Consider the following 25451-nt stretch of genomic DNA (forward strand, 5'->3'; position numbering starts at 1 on the left):
CCAAGCAAGATGGAGTGTAATGGTGATATAAAATCATAAATCAATGGGAAACCATCATTTACTAGGCTTGTGGCTAAAAATCAAGGCATTATTTTTTTACTTCTGATTTTTACAATTTTCCATACCTCTTGGAATTATTTCCTGTTATTCAAAATGCCTCTCTGTCATCTGATAATGTCACTTGTCTGTCTCTGCTGGACCAGTATGAAAGCCTCAAGAACAGCTCTGACACAGCAGAACCATCATCTGTTTTAAACGTGCAAAATACCTTTCTCTGCTCAGTAACTTGCTGTTTTGATTTCTTCTGCACAATTAAGCCAGTTGTCAAGCAATGTGGTTACTCTAATATCAAAAGTAATGTAAATTAGTATATTTTTACAGATTGTTATGATTTAGTCTTTTGTTTAAAGCCAGATATGTTGGTTCTGCTAGGTCTCTTTTATTGAATGATTCTGATTTGCACACTTTTATCACACTTGTATATGGAAAAGTCAGATTTACAGAGTTGTAATTGCGGGGTTTGTTCTTCTCTGTGTTTCATCTTGTGATTTATTCTGAGACTGCTGCTTTCTGGGATGTTTTCTGTGACTTTTTCTCAGTAATCACGTAACTTCTCTTATAGCATGTCAGAGACTGAGTCAGACTGTCAGTCTTATGACAGAGAAAATTCTCATCTGTCCTTTTTCCCTTGAAGTTAAGAGGGTCAGTCATTAAAAGTGTACTTCACTATTTTTTTTTAGTGCTCTCTACCAAGCTCGAGTTCTTGTGTGTTGGATATTTAAGGGTTACTGTTTGCAGAGTATGTAAAAGATCCAATACCAGCACTTTGCACATCCTGAATTGTTGTTTATGGACCCCTGTGACCTCCAAATCAAAGGCTGATTGAAAATCACTAGCCTAGCTCACCGATGTTTTAATTTGAATGGATAGTGTATGACCTTGGGTGAAGCATGGCCTGCCCTGTTGTGGTGATAGTGAGAAAAAATGCTTATGTGGTGCACTAGGGAGCAACTTATGAAATCACATTAATTCTTTTCTATGAAAAAAAACCTTCAGAATGAGCTCAAATGGATGTGCTTCTCCAGGGGCCCCAGGCCTAGAGCCCCCTGCAAGCTTCACTCCTCCATGTTCCCTGTAAGCATTCCCAGCACACAGGAGTGGACAACACTCCAAGTGTGGACACTGACAGCTCCATGGTGCTTTCTATGCTCCCCTTCAGCAAGGAGGGTGTGAGGGTTGGAATATGGCCAGAGGTGGTGCAGTTGGGACTGTTCCGGATTCGTAACAAAGCTTCTGTGGTGTAAGCTCGAGACCTGGGGACTTGGGGTATCTTGCCAACTCAGATCCCTGGCCTGATATTTTGAGTACTGATAGTTTTAACTATTAACCTGCTTATCAAAATAAGGAACAAGAAAGGGAAATGTTGCATCTTTAACTGTTCTTAAGGTTGCATCTTAGCAATTTTAGTCCTCTGACGATCTGCCCATTTACCTGCCTTGCCCTCCTCCCAAAGGCATTCAGCAGGACTGAGACTGGCATCTGACCTCTGCTTCTGTCCATCCCTTTTAAGCTGCTGTGCTGACAAGGGAAGATAAGCTTGCTGAGCCCCTTAATGCTTATGTCTCTGTGTGGACTGCAGAGAAGGGTTGTGAGTCCCAAGGAGTCCAGGGAAGTTGTTCTGTTCTTATACTCTGAATGATGCTGCATGCAGCCACCTCTCCTCTCAACCAGATGAGGTTTTGGAATCATGATAACAAGTTGTTTTTTTTTTTTTTTTTTTTTTTTTTCATGGCTCATTCTGCTTTCTTATTAAATGGCAAGCTTCAGATATAGCTGCATGATTCCTTACTGCCTTCATAAATGTGTTTTTAACCTGCTTTTAAGAGGCTGCATGGGCCATAAAGAGCACAAGTTGTATTCCCTCACAGTGCATTTTGAAATACTTGCATGCCAAGAGTTTGGTTTTGGATATACTTGTACAGTGGGTTCTAATGCCCATTTGCAGCACTGCAAGACTGTGATTAACATGGCTTTGCTTTCCTCAGGTACTTTTTGCCAATAAATCAATTCCTGAAACTTTCACATGGAACAAAATCATACTTGTTTTGCAGACGTTATTTAACTTTTGAATGTTCTGAAATACATACTGCTTAGCTGTGTATGTGTATGAATACAGCTAGAATGACAAATCTGCAAACAGTGAAGAAATCTGCAGAAAGATTATTGTTGTTTTCTGTACAGGTTTGCAAATGCTTTTTGCTGGCTAAGCAGCACACTGGGGAGGAACCTATTGGACTCAGCTGTCAAAACCACAGGGATGGACTCAGAATTGGGACTGGAAATTACTTCAGCAGTCTGAGACCATTCTGGGTAAAGCTGTGTTACATTGCTAGGGTCTGTTTAATATTAAAGCTTGTGGCTGTAAAATAAGTGTCTGCTGACACGCTTTGCCACCTACCCCTGTCAAAATTTGGGCTCTGTTTGCCTGAAGTTGCTTTAGGGTGGGTTGGTTTCAAAAGGATATTCTTCAGCTGTTGCAGCCTTTAAAATTCAAGGAGGTATTTGAGGAACTAAGCAGTCTTGGCTCCATTGCTTACTGTGTTTCTTGAAGCCGTATTGTACAGCAGTGTTTTTAACTTTCATGCACTGACATACTGTTTTCCTAAAATACTTTGAAAGCAACTTTGTTATTGAAGCTATGACTTGGTTGCTCAGAGCTCAGGAGTTGACACGAAGGTGTGGCTTTAGTAACTGAGGCAGCTTGGACTGTATCTTGGAAAAGCCGGATCTTGTTGACTCACTGTTTCTGCCTTGTCTGAAGTTCCAGCTGAGCTTTCCTGCTTCATTTTTCTCCATATGAGGACATCCACTATTATTTACCTTTTCTGGGCCTGCATTCTTCTGCTGCCTGTGAAAAAAATTGCTTATTCAACACCAAGATCAACTATTATCAAATTGCCTAATATAATCGTACTGTATGCCCAGGCTGGATGTGGCTCTGGGCAGCCTGGTCTGGTGGCTGGTGACCCTGCAGTAGCAGGGGGTTGAAGCTAGATGATCGTTGTGGTCCTTTTCAATCAGGCCATTCTATGATTGTCCATCACTAAAAAACAATTTAGACTTCCCTCCCATCTCATTAACTTTGTTTTTTTCTTTCTTCTGCTAAGGTTTGGGGTTACAAAAGATCAGGATCTTACTTCTAAAATGCCACTTCCTTCTTTGGTGCTTGCTATTTATCTCAGATAAGTGAGATCAGAATTAAATAAAGGCCCTTTCTAAGGGCTAAGCTGTAAGAGACAGAAATAAAACAAACAAAAAACCAACCCACAAGCACAGAACCATAAGCTGTTCTTAGAGAGGCCTCTGATAGGCACAAACACTCACCTGAGTGTGCAAATGCTTCAGTCAGAGGTTAAGTTGGAATCACAGCACACCTGAAAGAGGCATTCACAAGAACAATAGGACTAAAATACACTGAGATCCATCTGTGCTCTTTTAAGGTCCTTTCTATCAGTCCTAGACAGCTTCTGATGCTTCCATCAAAGCTCATCCATCCTACATCATCATTTGTTTCCTTCTTATTAGCTCATCCTGGACTCCTCTTCATCCATTGCTGCTTGGCTCTCTGTCCCACCAGGGACGTGACTAGCTGATATGCTGGAGACAGAACTAGCAGTAAATACTAATGGAAAAAATCATTTTGGTCTGAACTTTTTTTTCTTGCCAGTTCTGTTTGAGAAAGCAATGAGGAATCTTCTGTTTTCTGACAGTTTCAATTGAGGGCTCTTAAGAAACTTGTTCTAGATAAAGAAATAAAAGAAACAGAGGACTATGAAGGCATGTCCTCTTCCTAACAGAGAGGTTTGGTTGAACTGCAGACCCATGGAAGGGGAAATCTAGTTCTGTAATAAATAGAGGGAGGTCCCCATGATGTCAAAGATGTACAGATAGGAAAGAAGGCAGAAGATGATGGTGCTTTCAGGCAGTATCGATCAGGGGAACTTGAGAGTGTCTGTAATCACTGGAATTTAATGCAGTGCTCCCGAGGCTCTTTATCAAGATTTATTTCCTTTATTACCTAGAAATGTCAGGTCTTTTCCCATGTGCATTCATTTTGGTTTCGGGGAAAGTCAGGATTTCCTAAGTCATCCTGTGACCAGCATAGCATTCATGTCAAAGCCCTGGGCAAGTCCCCAAAGGAAGGACTGAGTCAGACACGATGAACAGCTCTCTACACCTCTGAAGCAGTTTCTGTGTTGCAGAGAACAAGGCATCCCCAGTGCATGTTCTCAAGGACTTTAACAAAATGAATTCACAGGCAGAGATGCAGTGTCACAGCATTGCACAATGCCTACTAAATATGGAGGAGTGCAACAGAATGTCGGGGAGTGGTGGCTGTGCAGCTGCATGTTGCTTCTTGAAGCCTGCAATGAAAAGGCAGACTGAAGGAACAGGGGAATGTTTTGCCAGACTTAAACAGCATATGGCTTGCAGGCTGTGCTTGGCCAATGTAGCAGTTTGTTTGGCCTGCCAGATGGCCGGGAGACGCCATGCTGCTTGCATGGCTGGGTGCCTTCCACCAGCTGGGCAGCCAGCACAGGCATGGCACCTCCCAGCCAGCCGGCATGTCCTCACCCTGCAGCTGCCCAGAACCTGGATGTCACAGGCAGCAAGAGACACAGGGAGGGCAGGTGGGTGGGAACCTTGCAGGTGGACGGGGAGAACGGGAGACCGGAGGTAGGAATAGAGACAGTTCTGGGAAGGGTGTGACAAAACAGTCGTTTGAACTTGCTGAGCCTACCTACCTCTCTGCTGTAGTGAGGCATTCTAGGCCAAAATCCCATTGTGTGAGTGAAATAGGGCTGAGTCACCAGATTCATTCCTGTGCTGTTTCATGCATCACATCATGTAACACATAACAAGGGCTGGTTGGTTTGGTTTTGTCTCCAGTGTTCCCACAGAAAGGCTCTTCCAGGTTCTCCCTTTCCAATAGGTAGACTTGTAATTTTCTGCTGTTTATTTATGGCTTATTTGCCCTTACATTTAAATCTTCTTTGTGATGCTACCTCGACAGACAGCTGTCCTATTTGCTCCATTGTCACTTTGCAGGCTCCACAGTCAGAGCCAATGCAGTTGAGCCCTTCTAGGAAAGCTGAGTCGCACTCACTTTACAATAGGCATCTTTCAAATGATACTTGAGGGAAAAAGAAATAATAAAACTGTATCTTTCTACTCTCCTCGGTTTTCCTGGCCTTTTTCATGCAGAGCTTTTAGCTACTCTCACTCCTTCCTGGCCTCTGTGGTAGCAAAGCATGTTCTCCATGGGGAAGGACAGGAGCTGTCAAGCCCACAGATGCAGGTGCTTGGAGCTGGGCCTGCGCTTGACTGTTTTTCTGGATTGAGATTGGAGCTCTCACCACTTGAAAAGATCCAGGTTGCGGTTTGTGTAGTGCTGCCAGTTCCTCTGGAGTTAAGGAGTTTTATATAAAACATCAATTTTTGCAAAGGAAAAGGAAAAAACATCAGGTGTGTGCATGTGTGTGTGCAGTACATTAACTAAAAGCTGCTTGGGAAACAGCAAAAATTCTCTGCCGTGGTGTGACTTCATTGCAGCCATCCCTTTGTGCCATTTGAGAGATAGTCCTCATCCCCAAACACACAACTATCAATGGATAAAGCAGTGATGGAAAGTGTTGGAGGAGGGAGGGAGGATACAGAGCGGATTTGACCTGAAGAAGCAGAGCTAGGAGCAGCCTCTGTCCCTCAGTGTTGTGAGCATCCACTTTGCCCTCAGACTTCGGGGGAGGGGAGAGATAGAAATATATGAACTGTTACAGAGGAACTTCAATGAAACGCTCGTGTTTGTGTTTTTTTTAATTGGCCTTTATCGCCTCATTTCAGCTGGACGCGGAGTTCTGTTCGTACCAATCCATCGGGACACGGGCTGACTTCTCGCAGCGGCGGTGGGACCGCGCGTGGTGCGGAGCGCAGGTACGTGATGGCGGGGAGCGGGGGGCGGGGCGGAGCACAGCCCGGGGGCGGCGGCGGGGCGGAGCGGGGACGGGCCCGGCCAGCCCTGCTGCGTGCGGCCCGGGCCGCGGGGCCGGCCTAGCGCGGGGAGGGCGGGGCAGGGCGGGGCGGGCCCGGCCTGGCCCAGCCCGCCGGGAGGAAAGGGAAGGGGGAACGGGCAGGGGAGCGAGCCGCGCCGTCGTCCTTCGGAGAGAGCGCGGGGTGCGGGAGGCCGCGCGAAGGGCCGCCGCTCGCCGTCCCCCGCCGCTGGGGCTGCCCCGGGCCCCCGCCCTCCGCCATCTTCCGCCCCGCAGGCGCGGCCGGGGCCGGGCCGGGCCGAGGCGAGGCGGCGCGGGCCCGGGCCCGGAGATGAGGCCAGGATGTCGGTGTCAGGGCTCAAGGCCGAGCTGAAGTTCCTCGAGTCCATCTTCGACAAGGACCACGAGCGCTTCCGCATCGTCTCCTGGAAGCTGGACGAGCTGCACTGCCAGTTCGTGCTCCTGCCGCCGCCGCCGGGCTCCGGCCCTCCGCCGCCGCCGCCGCTCACCATCCACTGCAACATCACGGTGCGGGCCGGGGGCTCGGCGCCGTCCCGGGGGGCGCGGGACGAGCGGGGGTCGGGTGGGGGGTTCCGGCCTCCGCCGCCTCGGGGCCGCTCGGGCTGCGCGCTGCCCTGGCCCGCAAACAAAAGTTCGGGAGCGGGCGGTCCGCCTCGGGCCGGAACAAAGGGCGCGGGGGAGCCGGCCGGCCGGGGCCGTGCCGGGTGCGCCGGTCGCTGCCGGGCCGGGCGGGGGCCGCGGGTCTTCGTTGCCGTGTGTTGGGGGCTGGCGGCGCGGCGGCCGTCCCCTGTCGGGGCTCCTCGCTGCGCTGGCGGCGTTTAAGTTGTGCCGGCAGCGCTGTCAGACGTGAGGGGCTCTGTCGTTCTCTCCTTTTTCTTCGGTGTTTGTTTTTAACGAGCAGGAGGGATGCGAGATAAAACGTTCCGTGCGCTAAGTCTTTAAAAGTTCACGGATAGGGCCTAAATCTGCCGAAGGGTTTGCGTGGATCGGTGTCCGACTCGTGCACAAGTGCTGAAGGTCTCCGTGTCGCAGCTGTGAGCGGACCTAAACGCCCTATCAGCGTTCAGCTTAGGAGCAAAACACTGAAAAGTTTTGGCTGGGTGAGCATGCAGTCGCGCTGTGTGTTTGAGGGAGGTGAGCTCCACAGCTCTTCTGTCCTTTGCCTATAAAAGTATGCAATTTCCAAGCAGTGTGGGGTGGAAACTTGTGCGCTAGTCCAAATATCTGAGTGCTCAAAAGATAGAAACGTGTGTGCAGACCAGGCGGGGCTGGCTGTCTTGGCAGGATGTTTGCTTGTCTTGAAGTTACTTTATTAAATAGAAAGAGACGTGTTAAGAGAGTTATAGTTTCACAGCTGACAGCCTGGGAAGTCAGTTCTGTGATCTGCCTGCTTTACCCCATACGCTTGCAAAGCCTGAGATGTCGTTTAATAGTAAAATCAGCCAAATACGTCAGTGTTCTTGTGTTTAGATACAGTGCATCAGACAAGTGATTGTGCAGCTTTCCTCAAGTATTATTTATGTAATAGAAGGTGTTTCATTAGGGAGCAGCCTGTCTGTTTTTTCCCCACAGCATGATCACAACTCTCCTAACTCTCTTCCTTAAGAACTAAGGGGAAGGTCTGATAACTGTGTCCTCAGCTGGCAGCCGAGTTCAGTGCCTTATTCCTTGTCAGGTGACAGCTGACAGGGAAGCCTAGGAGGGAGGCCTGAAGAGCTTGGTGCCTTGGATTTGTGCTGTGGTGCATTTCTGCTTCTGACGCTTCTCTGCCCGAAGTATTTTCAGAGGCAATTCTCTTGCTCCGCATAGAACTCTGCCCTCTTGCTTACAGCCTTGGTTTGAGGTGTGCCCCAGCCATACAGCGAGATACAGGCTGAGGTCACTCCTGGCCTTGTCGTGTCTTATTGAGGAAATTGCAACTGCAGTTGGCTACTGCAGTCACTTGCCCTAGAAATCAGGAGACTTTGTGTGTGCTGTCAGAACTGTGATATCTGCTTCCAAAAAAGATCAGGAAAAGATTTTTTCAAACTACAGACGCAAGACTTCTGCTTTAAAAAGAAGTTGTGCCTGAACTTCTTGAAGCTTGTGTTTCACAGTTGCCTGCAAGCCGCTTGGTTGTTCCAGTGTTGATTAATTTTTGGCTCTTTGAGGTGGGTGGCTATTTACTTACCTGCTAAAAATAAGTGGGAGAGGGCAGCTTCAGATGCAGGGGGTGGCTCTCAGGAGGCAAGTGAGAAGCTCCTGGGAGAGTCAAAAAGAACGATAACTGCTGGACTTGTGTCCTGTGCTTTGGACTGAGGTGTTAGAGCTCACTATGAAGTTTTTCCTTCCTCCTCCTCCCCAGCCAATGAATCTGTTGGCCCAGGCTCCTGCTGGCCTCCGGTTTATTTCTGTAGGTACTGTAAACTGGAAAGGTGTAGCTCTAGTTTGCTGTGCTTCAACTGATCTGCAGAGCTTCTGGAGAGCTGAATCAAGTTACCATGGGAGCTATAACTTGAAATTATGGTGCTAAAAAAAGCTGGTAAGGCTATAAAGATACTGGTGAATGTTTTCTTGGGGGAGGGCACTCACCCTCTGCAGTAGATGCTGCTACCTTGACAGTTTACTTTCGCAGTGCACATAGGTAACTTTGGTTGTTTGTTGCTTCCTAGAAGTTTAACCTCTACAATAATGGTGAAATTCTTGAGGCTATTTCTTGTACTCACCAAGAGCTTACATGGGTTGGAGCATCCGGGCAGTTAGGGATGCTGTTAAGGGGGAGAGAAGCACAAGACTCAATAATTACTTTTTTTTGGTTGGTTTTATTCAGGCACGTCAGTATTTCAGCTGAAGTGAAAGCTGTCTAGCAGTGTGTACAGGCACTGAAGTTGGTGGATAGAGAATAATCTGGTAGGGAAGGGAGCTTCCAGCAGCTTCTGCACCATGGCTGAAGAGAGACTTGGTTACTCAGTTGCTCCAGTTCTCACAACGGATCCCTTTATTTTCTTGGATCTAGAGAGAGAAGGCAGAGGACAGAGCAAACAGTCTCCTGGAGAGGTGAGGGAGAATCTGCTTAGGAACTGCATAGATCTCCTTCACCAGTGCCCTAGACTGAATTCCACAGCTCAACTAGGAATCAGCCCTGGAATTTCTAAGATGATATTCTGAGTGTCTGCAGTATGAGTTTGTGGAACTGCCACGGTTGCATTTGCTGCAGCGCCCTGGGACTGCTCTACCTGTGCTACTGAGCAGTGCTTGACTGTGTAGGGAGATGTGTTTTGCTTCATAGCTCTGCTACTTAATGAAGTGACAAACAAACATTTTCTAAATCTGCCTCCTTTCTGTTTGCTACCTGTGTTGGAATTTAAATGGTTAATTTGATTATTTTAAGAGACACTGTAGGGTGGAGTCATCTGTCAGAAACATTGCTTCTTGTGCCTCAGAACTGTCTGATTATTGAACTTGTTCAGGCTGTGCACCTTCACATTCCCTTTCTGTTGTGCCAGCAGTGGTGTCTCTGTTCTGGAGTCTGATTTCTGGTTGTTTTTTTTCCTTTTTTTTTTTTTTTTTATTCCTTCTTCCTTTTCAGGCTCTTTTCACATAGCAGTAGTATCCCATTTGAATTCAATAAGCTAGTGTCCTTGCCAAGAGTATATATTCTTGTATTTTTTGAGGTAGTATCAAATCAGTGGCCTTACTCACAGTAGTGTGTTACTTACTGATCATTTAGGTAAGTGTTTTTACTATTTGCAGTGTCAGTTTGGTACCTTATGAAACTTAAGTCACAGTATTCCAAGGTGTGGTACAGTTCAATCTTTAGCTTTTTCTCCCCCCTGCTCAATAGCAAGGTTGCTTTGGACTCTAAAAAACAAAGGAGTACACTTTTGGTTTTTTTCCCCCGGAAAAAGAATATTGTTTTTTAAATATATGCTGTGAAGAACCTCAACAATAGTATCATTCCAGTTGCACACAAAACTTCCACTGGAATTCTGAGTCCTTAAAGTACCTCTTGTAGGTAGGAATAGGGTTTGTGCCAGCTCTCTGTGGGATTGGATTTTGCACCCAAACAGATCCAGGGCTGTGACATGTAATGATATCCTTCACACATCAGCAGTTTCAGTCCATGTGAGCAGGCTGACTCTGCTATACACTTGCTTCCCTGCTGGAAAGAAAAATCTCCTGCTTTAATGAAAAATACCCTGCTGCAAAATCAGAGTTGGAAGATACTTGGAAAGGTTCCTGTGTGTAGATAACTGCAATTGCGGGGAGAAAACTTTATTTTCCCTTCTAATCAAGAATGGATGGAAAGATGTCACCTTTGAAGCTTTTGGCAAGTTATGTACTGAAAGTGAGTATACTAGAACATCGTATAATTCTTAAAAGGCACGAGGTTTCAATATTAAACACACTCCTAGCTAATGCCTGGGCAGCTGACAGACTTTTAAGGAGGTTATTTATTTGTATGCAGAACTAACCGCATAATGAACGAGGCTTCCAATTCAAACCACAGCTATGTTTTTAAACGTGACTAGGCACTCCATGGCACGGCTGAAACCTTTGTCTTGCAGCGTGTGGATACAAGGACTAAATAAAAGCATACACAACTCTACCTGGATAACACATATTTCTCTAACTAGAATTAATTAGATATACTTTGAGTTCTAAGGAAGGCACTCCAGTAACTTAGGAAAGATAATGCTTGTACACTAGAAATTGTCCAGTCTTATTTATCAAAACAAAATGCAAAGACTGAGTGTTCTTCTCTTTCTGTACCAAGGCTGTAATTGGAAAAGAAATACTGTGAGGAGGAGGAATGGTTTATCTCTAGAAGACGTAGGACTTAACTCTCTGATGCTACAGCTTAGCTGTGCTATGTGTGAAAAGCTGCAGCCAGCACTGCAGACTTTGCAGGCCGGTTGCACTCTTCCCTGTATAAGGTGTGAAGTGTGCCTAAAATATCCTAGAATGCCACAGTGGTGGGCTTCACATATCAGTGCTAGCATATGTTGAGGCTTTAAGAAATAGCACTTACTCCAAATAGGCTACTTACATGAATTACTTATGTAATTGTTTCAGAACTGGGACTGTTTGTTGTCCTCACAGGAGCTCTCTCTGCCTTTCAATAATTGGAAGAAGTTTTATGGAAAAGAATTATATTCTCTTTACTCAGCACGCTTCTTTGTTCACTGTTTCAGAGGCTTTTGTCCAAGACAGAAAGATACCTGGTAATTTTCATGAGTTTTCTGATTTTCTGTAACTTTAAAGAAGCTGCAACTTTGACTGGGGTTACTCATTCACTTCTTAAGAGTCATCTCATGGTTTGTGTTGGTTGTTTGATTTGTGTTGCCACCAATTTTCAGTTGGCATCTGTCGTGGCTTTATGATTTTTCTTAGTGGATAGTGTCAAAATTGAAGTGTTAACAATTGGCATTACCTGTTAATCTTCTTATGCCACCAGAAAGAAGGAAGAGGATGCGCTGTTAGAATTGATTGATTTATTTTTTAGTTTTTTCTCATTACTTTTTTTTTATTGAGGAAGGGATAAAATTCCAACTCTTCTGTCAAAGCTTTCTGTCAGTGCAGTGTGAGAAAGGGAGCAGTGTGTAAAGTGTGCCCTGTTCTCAAAATAAAGTTGCAGTTCCAGATCCTTTATGGCAATCTGTCTGCAGTGGAACGCTGTGACATCAGGAGTTATCGATGGAGCTGATCTTTTGTGCTCACATAATGGAACTTCTTCCCGTGAGACATGGATGAGAATAAATTTGTGGGCATTTGGTCTATATTCTACCATGGATACTGCTCACTGATAGTTTGGTACCCTCGATATAAAAAAATTAGTGTTAAAAATTAGAGCTGATAGGAAGAACAAAGTATGATTGTGTCCTGTGTGCTTGGTAATCCTGCTGGCAGCAGACAGCAAAGGCTATGTAAATTGTGAGGTGGCCAGAACTGACTTTACTGGGTGAAGGACCTGGCTGGCACATGGAAATTCTTTACTGGGTCATTGTTGATCTGGATAATTTCCCAGTCTGGTTCACTGTGTGGCTGCACAGACAGCTGTAACAGCATAACAGAGGGCAAAGGAATGAGTGAATGCTGGGGAAGACTGCTGAAGCCAGCACTGCTGATGGGGAGCTGCTTGCCAAGCACTGTCTGGGCTTTCATTGCTGCTCAGGGATGCTTGTGTGTGGAATTCCTGAGCCAGCATTGATCCAGTGGGCTTATGCCAGTGTCTGATCTGCTACAGTGACAACTAAACTGAGAGAAGCAGACTCCAGCAGTCTAACTGGAGTGAAAGCTCATTTGTAACATCAGTTCCTATCGGGAGGATGGAAGATAGAAATGCGGAGAAATTCTCTGGATAGTATTTGAATCATTTGAAAAGCAGCAACAAAGAAGGTCAAAACTTCTGAATAGGAACAGATGTTTGTAGAGGCTGATAAACAGAAATAACTGCTATTTCAGGTTTGCTTCAGAGTGAACCGCTGCTGGGCAGTGTCAGGTTGTTTGCCTCTGTATAGCCTCTATATTGAAAGGTTATGAAACCCTGAGTTCCTGGCTCAAGTTCGTTTGTTTATTTTGGATTATGAATGGTAATAGATCATCTCTAATAGACTTGATAGTTTACGATTTAAGAAACGTTCTGTATTTCTCCAGCTGTAAGCTCTGCAGAAGTGGAAATGACTGTCACCTGCTCCCAGAAGACAGCTGGAAAACTAAATGGCTGCTTACAGTAAGGAGATGCTGTGTACCATTCAGATGTCATGTCAGCCAGCATTCAGTGTGGTTGGAATTACTGGGAACAGAGCAGCTCCCAGCTGATCCTTGCTGGAAATAAGCGTTCTTGTTAGCCTATGTGGTGCCAGCTTCCTGTTTCCAGCGGTAGTCTTTGAGCGTGGTATTAAAGTCATGATTCTACATGCTTTACCTTTCTCATTATCTCATGCATGCAAGACATTCTGAATGGTGTTTGAAGTAACTGCAGAGAAATAAGCACAGAATTTCTTGAAGTTTAGCATTCTCCTTCATCCCAGAGCTCTGAGTTTTAACCCCTCTGAGAGAGAGTGTTTCACAACTGCAGATTTTCTGATAGCTTCTTTGGTGAGTATTCAGAAAGAGGGGGGAAGATATGCTCTGTTGGAACTTGCATAGTGGCGTTGGAAGAAAATTGAAGTGTTCCTTTGCAGTGATATTCAAGGTGTCAGGGGTTTCCTTGAATTTTGAGCTAGGAAGTGTCTGTGGTAAGAGTGAATTGTTTAGCTTCTTAATGGTTAATGTTGGTGGAACTCCACAATACTGGAAATCCACATTCAAAGAAGAGAACAAGTGACTGTAAATGAAGTAACCTGAAGGTAGGTGGCTTAGCAGCAGTCCCAGCGGGTGTGAGAGGTTGGAGCCTGGTGTGGGGCTGCAGGAAAGAGGAAGGCTCTTGGTTGTGAGGGGGAAAGGGCACCATGCCTTCAGTGGTACGGAGTGGGTTGACTGAATGCTTGAAAGACCTGCACTTCTGAAGATAAAGAGACTGGAGAGGAGGAAGGGTAAGCCTGGGTTTTTGGGTGGCAGCAGAAGTGTCATTGGGCTTTGCATGTCCAAAGTGCTAAAGGCAAGAGCACATCTGCTGGGAAGAGTCAGGCAGGGGCAGAGCATGGCATGTTGGAACTTAGCTATAAATGCTGCTTCTAACCTCATTAGAAGCCATACTGGGCTTGATAGTGCCTATAAATACATTCAGAAGAGGTATCGTTTCAAAAACAGGTGATTAACAACTCTTGATTTTAAGTTGATAGTTACCAGTAACTGAAATTCCTTCAGAAATTTGGTACTTAAGGTACTCTGCTAGTGGTGAAAGCAAAGTACTGCAGAATCAGATTGTCAGAGCATCTTTCTCATCAGTGCATGTGTCCAGCTTCTTATTGGGTTAACCATTACCAGCTTGAATGCTTGTATAATGCACTGGGACTGTGAGCTCTCAAACACCCGTTCCCTGGCAGCTGTTAGGTGAGAATACAGGCACACAGGGATACATCTGTCAATGATACTGGCAAAAGAATGTTACTTAGCTCACTCTCTGTGTTGATCCTGAACAGCAGTTTCCATCTGTGGAGATCTCACACTGCTCCTCAGCAGCTGTCATGTGCAGTGCAGTCAGCAAAACCACGTGTAGTGTAGCTTCAGGGCTGAGCAGAGACCTGCTGCGTTTGACTTTGGGTCCCTACAGAAGCGTTAAGAGCATTTGCTGTGAATTTGTGTGGATGAATTGATGGCATATTGCCTTATGGTGATGACCTGAAGAGTAAAATGTTTATTCAAAATAAAGATAAGTAACTGTGCTTTTATCAGAAAAATGACCGTTTTGCATTTATGCTTTCAGTTGATATTTTAATTGTGTGTGGATGTGGCGTGCTGGGCAGCATACAGCCTGCTGCCTTTATGGGGTGAGTTGTTAAGCAGCTGATAAAGCAGTCCACTAAGGCTCATTTTCCAAAGGTATTGTGCAGTTCCACATGTGAGAATCAGCAGGTGGGACATCTTGAGTAGACAAAATAGTTTGAAGAACTGACTAAGTGCGAAGACTTGTTCCTAAGAAGCATATGAGCTGTGATGCCACATCTGCATTCATGTTTGTAACCATTTAAAGTAAAGTTTTGTCTTTGCTGCTTTGCTTGTGTGTGTTATGGCTTCTTCTAAGGTAGTGATGTATGCGTGAGCTGTGTGTGTGCCTAGATAGAGCCATGGATGTAACACAGACATAGCTTAGGTTGTGTCACAAGCTTAGTGATTGTTGTATGTGCTGGACGGAAGGCAGCATTTAGTGAAGTCTTTCCTGGGGATCTTCACTGCCTTCTCCCTTCCTCTGTTTTTCTTTGGTAGCCTTCTGCAGTCAACAGGACTTGTGTGTGCAGAAAGCTGTGCTTATTTTTGCTTGGAACAATTTGTGATTGTTACAGGTACCTCCACAGAGATGCAATTTGTGATGGCCTTTCCCTTCTGCCAGGCACGTGCCTTCGACGCTGACTTCTCTGCTGTGGCTGTATTTAATAACATAAACAATTCTGAAGCAGCACACTCTGCTACATTTGCGTCCTTCTCTGGAGAATGTTTTGGAGAGGAAAGCCATGAGTGTGTTATGATGTGCTTCTGAAGGTATTCAGTGATGGAGTGATGAACGTGTGAGCAGAACCTGCATAGGATAAGGGCTGTGGCATTCTGTCACCTGCCTCTGTGAAGATGTTTGAGCTTTCGCAGTGTCTGGAGCTCTGAGCAGAGCACTCAGTATTGTCTGGGATTGTCTGGCAGCATAGGCTGCAGTCACTGAACTTCAAGGTGGTATTGCAGTGATTTTCTGTGTTTAAAAGATGTGTGCTTTTTAGTCAGTTGATGTAGGTTCCTTTCAAAGTTCATGCTTTGGTACAGATGTTGGTCTGTGACTTCAGGAAGACTGTAAGAAAATTAAAGCTAACAGAAGCTTGCTTTCTGTGGCTCTGGGGTAGGTAAGGATCTCTCTGTGGCTGAACTCCAGTGAATAAAGTGTGTCTTGCTGTTGATGTGCATTTAGCCATGCAGCAGGTAATGGTATGTCCTGTGCAGTCTTCAAATCCACAAAGAAAGCAAAGTGCAGGTGTTCTGCTGATCAAAGGCAGGTGGGTAAGGGCTTTACTCCCTTCACCATGCCCCTCCACACCCTCCTTAAATTTGACTTTTAAACCTCCCACTGCATATACTTATTTTATGTAAAACAGCATTGCTGCTCTGTTAGTTTATTAAGGAAATTAGAATTCTTTCATATGTAGAAGTGCAATTTTTTTCCCTGAATGTGAAAATGAAGTGTCAGAATACCACAGTGTGTTCAGTGTCCTGTGGGCTGCTTCATAAATGGTGATTTCTGAATGTCTTGGTAAGAAAAGAGATTCCCAGAGAACTCTTAATTAAAACACAGGGAAAAATTGTAATTAAGTTCTAAAAAGATGTAAAAAGAATGGTACTGATTTCTGTCAATGATAGAGATTTTGCCAAAGCTTAGGAAATGGAATCCAGTTGGCTGGCTTTTATTTAGTCAGTTTACTAAGGAGATTTCAAAGAAGGAAAAAAAAATAGCACTCAATCAAAGGTTATCAAAAAATCAAAGAAAATTAAGAAGTGGCTGTGAGTAACAGTTATTTTAAGCCGTGATGCTGAAGATGTAGGTTTAAGTGAATTTTCTGACCATTCATCGTAATAAAATGTGTGGGCATGTTGTGTTCCTGTGTTAGGTGTAGCAGCTGTTGTGCACAGGTTGTGGCAGTGTCAGGGATGTGAGCAAGGTGTTGTGGGGTTGGGTTGGCCAGGGGAGGGTTGTGGGCTGGGGGTTTGCTTTTTAATTTAGTAACTTCACACTCGAAGCAGTGTTGTAGAAATAGAGAAGCAGCTGAAGTCTCATGCTGACGTCAGGACAGTATTGCTGGGGGTTTGTGAAACTAGGTGAAGATTATCGAGCAGTGCAAGTAAAACAGCCTTGTTGGGTAATTAATGGTAATGCCAGTTGTTCCAGTGGCAGGAATGTGGAGCTTTTCTTTCTTTGTTTTTGTTTTTTGGTGCATTTATTATGAGACTCAATCCTTTTGCTGTATTCTGCAACAGAAGCACCAGAAGTGTTGGTGTTGACAAAGCTCCCAGTCTGTCCTGGTGTTGATACAAAGACTCTGTAGAAGTGATGAGCCCATGAATTGTAATTCTATCTGGCTTGGCTGTAAACATCCAGCCTTTGTCCTCAGGCCTCAGTGCACGCTAGGTGTGATGTCATCCCAGCATGTCATGGCTTCCTGAGCAATTGCATTAGCTTTGCAAGCTGTACAGCGTGCATTAGCTTGAGAAAACTGCCCAGATCTGAATGTTTAGCCTTTCTCTGTTGTGACGAATTTTTGCATTTAATTGTAGAGAGCAGGAAAATGCCGTGTTACAGCAGTGGCCTAGAAGAGCTTAACAACTTAATATGGATAATAATGTGGTTGATGCTTGTGCAGCTAAGCTTGACACGCAGTGATGCTGAAGGTCAGCTGTGCAGTCATAGGACCAAAGTAATCTTGTTTTTAGTCACTGGGAAATATTAATAATTAGTATTTTGAACAGCAGGTATCTAGTAGAAAAGAATTGTTTTTCTAGGTTAGTTCTCATGAGTTATGTCTTCATGTTTGGGAAGCTTGTGTTTCTTACATGATAAGTATGAAATCCATCTCTCCTTTCTATAGGATGCAGACACAGGAAACAGCTGAGTTAACTCTCAACAAAACTGGCTATAGTGCAGCTCAGTTCTTTGACCTCACAAACCACAAGCTCCATTTCTTGTTGCACGCTGGTATTACAAACTCATCAGCCTGTTTGTATCTCAGGGTCAGGATGTTTGTTTGAAGTTTGTGTGTGAATTCTCTATTTCAAAATACAGTGACTCAGAGCTGCACGAGGCTCAGCTTTTCCATAAATATGTGTTACTTAAAGAAGGAAGAATTCGGTGCCATTTACATTAGGGTAAAAGAACATACTCTATGGCAAATCTGCAGAGTTAAAAAGTGTTGCAGTGAGCTGGAAGTTAGACTTATGACTTTTCTGATATATATGAGTACTGATATATTTGAGTGCTTAAGAGAAGCCTGTCAGATTAAACCATGGTTTCTGTTTGTGTTTCAAAAGCTAAAGCAGGCTAAAAATGAATGTTTAATGTGTTTTGGGGACTTACAGTAATTTATATATGCCGTACATTCATAAGGCAGGCAGCATCAAGTCCTGCTATGTTTCCTTGCATGTGTCAGGACTTGGAATGAGGAGGATTGTCATTCATTGAGAAGGCATCAGTGTGTTCAAGTAGCCTCTGTGGTGTGATAAAACACACAGTGGGGTTTCTTGCTCGTCAGACCTGAGCTGCAAGTCATGTCCTTGTCTGAGGAAAGATTTGCTGTAAGAGTTTTTGAAGATTATTTGATAGGCCCTCCAGACTAGGGACAGATAAGGTCTGCAGACAACAACCATCTTATTCTAGGTTTGCCCCTGGTCTCCTGCCGGCGGAGAAAGGAGCAACGAGGGTCTTGCTAGCACTTCTTGAAAGGCTGTCTGCTGTGCCAGTTTAGTGACAGAAAAGCTGCTTGTCATGGATTGCAGGTGGTTGTGGGCCACATCTGTTCTGTGCTGTGTGTGCTCTGACCATGGCTGCTTGTGTAAAATGAGATGGATTGCTAGTCCTATGAACCCACTTGCGCTCACTGTCAGTAGGACGCGTTTTGGTGCTTGCCAAACAACTGCAGGGATCCATTGGTGTGTGTAGTACCTACTGGTGTGCGTAGTACGTATGGTGGTTTGAGATGACCTTCAACAATGGCAAGGTATGGTGCTTTGCTACCTGATGGTGCAAAGGAAAAAAAGGCATTTTTGGCATTGTCTTTTGCCTGCCTTGAAGGCAGGAAGTTTGAACTGTGTTGCTCTGGTCTGAGAGTCGATGCTATTTGAGCTGAACAGTTTGAGTAATCCAGAGGAGATCTTAAGCCTCCATGTGTTGTTGCTGTCATAGATACTGCTTGGAGGAATCTGTATTCTTGTGACAAAATAGAATAAAACTATATCCATGCTCTGATATGTTCTAGTTGTAATTCTATATTTTTTTATATATAATCATCATCTCTACTGAATTTCTATGCTATTTCTTTCTGCTCTACTTGCCCTCTGGACTTTAAACTTTTCTGAAAGTCCACTGTTTGATCCAGATGAGAACAGTGTAATACTAGAAGAACCAGTTATCTGGAATTCCTTTGACTTCTCTTGAGTTGCCTCAAGTTACTGTGTTACTTTTCTTCCATGTTACCCAGCTTAGGGTAAGATGAGATGTTACTGCACTGCCAAAGTTTGGATGTGAATGAGCTTTAAAAGCTTTGAACTTTTTTGTTCATTCGTTGTTATTTTTTAAAAACAGGAATCTTACCCCTCTTCATCACCAATATGGTTTGTAGAATCAGATGACCCAAACCTGACTTCAGTCTTGGAACGTCTAGAAGATATTAAGAAGAGCAATACTCTGGTGAGTTCTGGTTGCTTTACATGGTGGTTTTTTTTTTTTTTGGTTCAAGTTTTTTCACATTAATGGGTTCAGTTTAGAGTTTATTTTGGGGTCTTTGCAAGCATGAGTTTCCTCTTCTAGAAGAGTGCACGTAAAAAGCAATCCAAAAGACTTAAAACAAAAAGAGGAAGATGACTTAATGCTTTTCACTGTAGTCACGTCTCAGCCCCAAAAAGTTTCAGGCTTTCTGAGAATAAGTAGAGAAATGCATCAGAACTCAATGAGGGAAAATAGCACTTGTAGTGTTTTCTTTGTGTGGAAACTACATCAGCTATAGAAGCAAGAAAAGAGCTAAGGAAATGCTAAATACAGGTTTTTGGTCGGTGACCTCTGCCTAAGGAGACACAGGGCGGTTTAATAGTGGAAAGCTCAGCCAAATCACCTTTCTTCAGAAACTCCTTTCTACAGAAGGGGATCAATGTGAAGCTGATGTGACTGTTAGCTTCAGACTAAAGCTTACCTGTATACAAGATTGCACGTGGAAAATGTTTGTCACAAATATGTGGGACTTGCTGCCCTGAATTGCATGCAGGCACAGACCACTGATGTTTGTTGTAACAAAGCAGCTTCCGATACCAGAATTGTACTTGCCCATTTAAAAAGTGGTGAGTTGATGTAGCACCTGTGGATGGCCCACTGGCTTCTCAGGAATCAGCCCCACAGCGTGTAATATCAAAATGAAGACAAAATAGAGAAGGTTACTTTACAAAATCAGACTTTGGGGTCAAAAGGCTTGAGTTTGTGGGTATAGAGTGTTTTTTCTCCCTTCCAACTTTACCCTTTACACCCTCATCAAGGAAGTTTGAGGAGCTTGCACACACCCTTCCTGTGCTAGGGTAGAAAGGATAAGGAACTGCCTGCAGAAATGAATGCCAAAGCTAATTTATATCAACTTAGTGTTTTGCTTTTTTTTTTTTTCTTTTTAAAGCTATAAACCAGTTTTCACTTAACTTCAGCTAAAGGTGTGTTGTTTCATGTTGCTTCAAACTCATAATAAAGGTTACTGTTAAAACAGTTAAAATGCTGAATGAGAAATGGCATTAAGCTTTCCAGGAGCTCAGCAGAGCAAATGTGCTGAATGCATTTCATCAGATCTCTGAAGTCCATTGATATTATTCTGCCCTTTCTGTTTGCTTTACGACTTCTGATTATCAGCTGTTTGGGAAACTGAAAAGCATGCTCTTCAGATGGACATTAGACAGGCTGTGCATGTTGAAGCTTTTCACTTGACATGGTAAATTTTGATGTGGTAAAAACTCTCCTACGATACTTGCATGTTAGCCAAGCATGTTAAGTTAGCCAGGAAATGCATTTAAATTATTAATACGAGACAGAAATCTGCTGCCCCTTTTGATATGTCTCTTTGTTTACCACTAACGCATACAAAATCATGCTAGGCACTGCTTAGAGCATGGGGTTGACTCCCAGATGTGCCTTCTGGCCCAAATTGTTCTATAATTCTTTCATACATATGAACGAAGCATAAAGGATAACGATTACGGTGATCCATGGCCGAAGGAGCAAGGGTGTGAAATGAATTCCTTTGAGGGGAAAAATGTAGCAGGAAGGAAGACTGGTATCAAGTATTTTGCTTTAGAAATTAAACTGCAGTTTTTCAGTTGCATTGAGCTAACCCTGAATTGCAGACCTCTGCCAAGGAAGGGGATCCCTCCTCTCAGCTGCACGTTCCTGCCTCCCTGTTTATGATGAAATTCGTGCTTTTGTGTAGCAGTGCATTAGGAATTGGTCTGTCTGGAAGCTTGCAAGTTGCTGCAGTGCTGTGTGATTACTGTGTGCCAGTGTTTCTAGGTTTGCTTCTGGAGCTGCCTTGCTGTGCCCTGAAGAGGGATCCAGGATGTGGTGTGTGGGTTTAGCTGGATTTTGTTTTTAAAACGTTGCTCTTTAAACTAGGAAAGTGGAATGCACCAGCATGTCCTGAGGAATACAGCCTTGTGATTGTTCCCAAGTGATTTGTGGCTCTGAGATCTGTGCCTGCAATGAACTACACTGCCAGAGCAGATACTTCTTTTGCTCACTTTTTTTTTTTTTTCAGCGTGATGCGAGAAGAAAGAGAGAAGCCATCTTTAACTTGCTGTGTCTTTGGTATCCCATTGTGGTGGCTTTTATTATGACAACTGCAGACAAAAAGAGGTGTCTTTATTCTAGTACTTGCAGACTTAAATGCTGTAGGTTGACTGAAAGTTAATACCAACTTGCAAAAGTACTTCAAAATATGTTCTTCTGTGGCTTGGTTTAAATAGATGCTTTCATGTTTTCTTTTTTTTTATAGCTTCTCCAGCAGCTGAAGCGATTAATATGTGACCTCTGCAGATTGTATAATCTTCCTCAGCATCCAGATGTTGAAATGTTAGATCAGCCGTTACCAGCTGGACAGGCAAGTTAAACCTGAGGACACCTTATGGAAATCAAAGAATTATTTTTTCAACTCTAAGAAAGATTACAGTGGCATGCTGAAAACTTTTGTGTGAGCCAGAACTTAGATGTGATGCAATGTAGCAGGTTGCCAACCACAAGACCAGGCTGCCCAGTGCCACATACAGCCTTGCCTTGAAGCCTCATACAACAAAGCACTGTATGCTGCTTTATGAAGAGTATACATTTTACAACGTGCACTTGAATTGATTTGCTACTGATGCTTTCCTGCCTTTTCAGCCTCTTGCAGAGATGTAGGATATCAGGACCGTGTGCTGCTTTGGGCAGAAAGTATCTGCTTGAGGTGTCTTGTTTACTTCTTGTGCACTTGACAAATTGAGAGTTGTGAAAGGCTGCTAAATGTTCTGGTTGACTAAAATGTTTTGTGCTGAAAACAGAACTGGTAGCTGACAGTGAGCATGTTGTTTTTGTATTTTTAATAGGATTTTTGTCTGCTTTTGCTTGTACGTGTTAAGATGACAATTTCTAAAGACTCTTTTAGTGTAACAGATGGTTTTCCTGTGGTGACCATACTATAATAATGGCAAATAACTTGCTTGATTTTTGGTTTTCTGCCAAACAGTAATGCTATAGTTCTTCTCTCTTGGCCACCCACATGGCTGTGCAACTCCAAGGTCTGTAACATTAGGAAGCAGCTTCATTGAAGAGTCTTGTTTATGCTCTGAAACTCTAAAATTAAATAATGAAAGAGTTTCACAGCTGGAAATTTTGGATAATTTTCAAGTTAAGTAAGAGGCTTTGATAAGTCAGACAGAAGATCCATCCAGTACCTTGCATTGTGTACAGTAGGGGCATTCCTTACTTGTCAAAAAAAGGGTAAATAGAGGAGAAGGATATAATGCTTCCAACTATTTCTGCAGCTCAAACTTCCTGAGCTTGAAGTGGTATCCTGAAATGGAAAGCTCTGAAAAAGCAACCCAGTGTACTGCTTTAGTATGTCATCAGATAATGTAATAACAGTGGCTATATAATGTTGGTGGGTGTAGCAGTAGTTCCAGGTAGTGTGGCCAAGAACCATGAATTTATAGAGCTCTAGCGTATGTGTGCTTTCCAGTCAGAGCTGTGATCTCATTTTCATGGTTTAAGACATCATGAGTTATAATCCACTTGTTTATTGTATGTCACTGCTGTCTCAAAACTAGGATGTCTTTACCTGAATTTTAAGTTTCCATTTAGAACTTAATGTGAATTTGTGGCGTTCTATTTATTTTTGTTTCATTCAAGTATTTCTTCGTTGTCATGTTCCAGGAAAGCATCTTTGTGTATCCTTCCATTTAAACTTCAATCTTCCGTAGACCTTGATAAATGTAACTTTCATATTTACTGTTTGCTAGAAGACTTCCTGATTTTTTGAAAGAAAGGAATGTGTGCATTTAATGCAGTAACCTCCCTGTTACATTGCAGAATGGAACGACAGAAGAAGTTACGTCGGAGGAGGAGGAGGAGGAAGATATGGGTGAAGTATGTATGCATATGAGATTGTTATCCTAATCTAGTGGAATACTGGCATTGTGCTCTGCGGTGACTGGCTAATTATTAAGCCAGAACTGTGAAATATTGTCTCCCTAAACTTCAACAGAAAAGATTATTAAAAAATTTAGGACTGTTTCAGAACTGAAATGTTGGATCATGTGCTCAGGATACTTGGAGGTATGAAATTGTCTTGTCTTGCATTTCCCAAGCTGCTCCATCTAATCATCAGCCAGAATGTTCACTTCGAATAAAAAACAAGTTGTTTTCTGCTATTTAGCTTTCTTGGAGGGCTGCTGTAGCCCTGCCAGGTGTGTTCATCACCCTGTGCCAGAAGCGTAAAATAGCTAGGATTCTAAAATGAAAAACAGTCTGTTTTTGTAAGCATCTTGGAGATAGCTAAGTTTGTATGCTTTTGGAATGGACTTAGTTTCTACCTACCTATCCACTTCAATAGGCTAATTTACTATTTCTGTGGGAAATCTTCATTTCTCATAGAGGTTTAATTGTGCTTGTTTTTATAATCACAGGCAGGTTGTGAATCTGGCTCTCATTTGTATTGTAAGGGTTCCTTATGCTTCCCTTGAATACTGTTGGCTGAATGAATTGGGTCAAAGCAAAACAGAAATGGCATCCAGCAATCGCTGCAGTCACTGATATGTAGTGCTGTGCAGTGTACTGACTGAACCCGTAAGTGCCCTTAAAGAGGAGCATAGCTGTTAACAAGGAACCTTTCTCTGCCCTGTAGGACATTGAAGATCTGGATCACTATGATATGAAGGAGGAGGAACCAGTTGATGGGAAGAAATCCGAGGATGAAGGCATTGAAAAAGAGAACCTTGCAATCTTAGAAAAAATCAGAAAAAATCAAAGGCAAGATCACTTAAATGTGAGTTAATTAAGTATTTTTTTCTTTTCTGTCTTCCTGGCCTTAAAACAGAAATGATTTTCAGGAAATAAAGCCTGCTGCTACACACTTAAAGATAAATTAACATACAGACAACTTCTAGCACACATAGGACAAAAATCTGGACTCATCTTTTATCAAAATCTTTGACGTATGAAGTTAGTTAAGCATTCCACAAAGGTAGAAAAACTGCTTCAAAGCACTCTTGTCCAGTCTGTGAGAATGCTAGTGTAACTTCTGATGTCAAACTGGATTAGGGTGGCATTGGCCTTTTGGAGAAAGAAGCAGCTTCTGTCTTTTCAGGAGTGTCAGCTATTATATATGAATCCCTATTTCACACTTGTTAACGGTATTTAACTGCACATCCAATTTCCAGAGGCATCTATTTGGCTGCCCTTATGTTTCTTGCTTGGTGCTTATTGTTATGAACAGTAATTCTCCTTGCAGATGAGATCTTGAAAGTTTCTGGGAAAGTGCTGAAAGTTCTTTTATCATAAATAAAGCAAGCTTTATCATGGCAGTGATCCTGAGGACATAGAACTGTGAACAGTGACTTGTATGGATTTTAAGTTACTGTCGATAGGCTGAGAAACACCATTAACACCAGCTCGTTAACGCTGAGCTCAAGGGAAGCTTTGAGCTCAAAGATGCACATAAGAAAGAGTGATGTCATACAACATTTGTTACTTAGGCTGGCTTCCAAAAAGTGAAAATTGTGTTTCACAGAGGCTTATTATGTATAAAAGACATGAAACTCAATACTTCTGCTCATGACCAATTTCAACTAAAGGTAAGGGTTCTGTAGGGTTTTTTTGAAGTCACTTTAATGAATATGCTTGAAGTGGTGCCCTCCGCTGTTTGAGCTCTTCCATATGTATCTTTTTTAATGCTATTTGGCAAGTTAGGAGATGTGTAGATCTTGTCCAGGCACTGGATGTGCTGTTTCTCTTCAAGTAATAGTTGAGAATGTGAGTAGCAGTCAGGTGTAAGCTGTGGGCCTGTATGTGTTTAGGGAAGGAATAGGATTTAGGATTGGTACGTAGGGAACGCCTGATTATTATTTTTTTTTTTCTCCTGAGTAACTAGCTTTGTCAGTTCTGCTTCTTAAACTTTGTTATTTTTCCAGTAAATTTTATCTAAAACTGTTCTCAAAAATTAGACTCAAGGGAACTACTGTTGTAAAGTTCTTTTCATTTGTAGCAGAAACTATACACATTCTAAGTGTTCAGTGGCAGCTGAGCCAGTCTACTAGATCTCTCTGAGTTAGCAGAATCTTGTCTGTTTTTTCCTGTGAACTACTGGCACTAAATAACTCCACATAAGAGAGGAAGAAATCTTTCCTATGCTACTGATGCTTTAACTTGGAGAAGAGATTCAGTTTGCAGCTTTGCAGAGAAAATAAAACAGCAATATTCCTTTTGGAGTTAGTCAAATGTGGATCTTCTGTTCCTGTCCCACTGCTGAACTGAAAAAAAAAACCCCAACCCAAGCAGCA

The 25451-nt window shown here is 43.3% G+C and overlaps 1 protein-coding gene across 2 annotated transcripts in view; it reads left to right on the plus strand.

The window, feature by feature from the left end:
- Nucleotides 1-6389: 6389 nt before the first annotated feature.
- UBE2Q2 (ubiquitin conjugating enzyme E2 Q2) overlaps nucleotides 6390-25451 on the plus strand; it is a gene marked incomplete at both ends in the record, with an annotated part of 35166 nt that continues 16104 nt past the window's right edge. The window contains 5 exons of one of the 2 annotated variants that reach the window (XM_079540859.1): nucleotides 6390-6575; nucleotides 18982-19086; nucleotides 21416-21520; nucleotides 22984-23040; nucleotides 23798-23938. In XM_079540859.1, coding sequence (XP_079396985.1) covers nucleotides 6390-6575; nucleotides 18982-19086; nucleotides 21416-21520; nucleotides 22984-23040; nucleotides 23798-23938 — 594 coding nt within the window. The remainder of the gene's footprint in view (nucleotides 6576-18981; nucleotides 19087-21415; nucleotides 21521-22983; nucleotides 23041-23797; nucleotides 23939-25451) is intronic. The other variant, XM_079540860.1, reaches the window with a different exon arrangement.

The sequence above is a fragment of the Tetrao urogallus genome (genome assembly GCF_951394365.1).
Source record: "Tetrao urogallus genome assembly, chromosome: 11".
NCBI lineage: Eukaryota > Metazoa > Chordata > Aves > Galliformes > Phasianidae > Tetrao > Tetrao urogallus.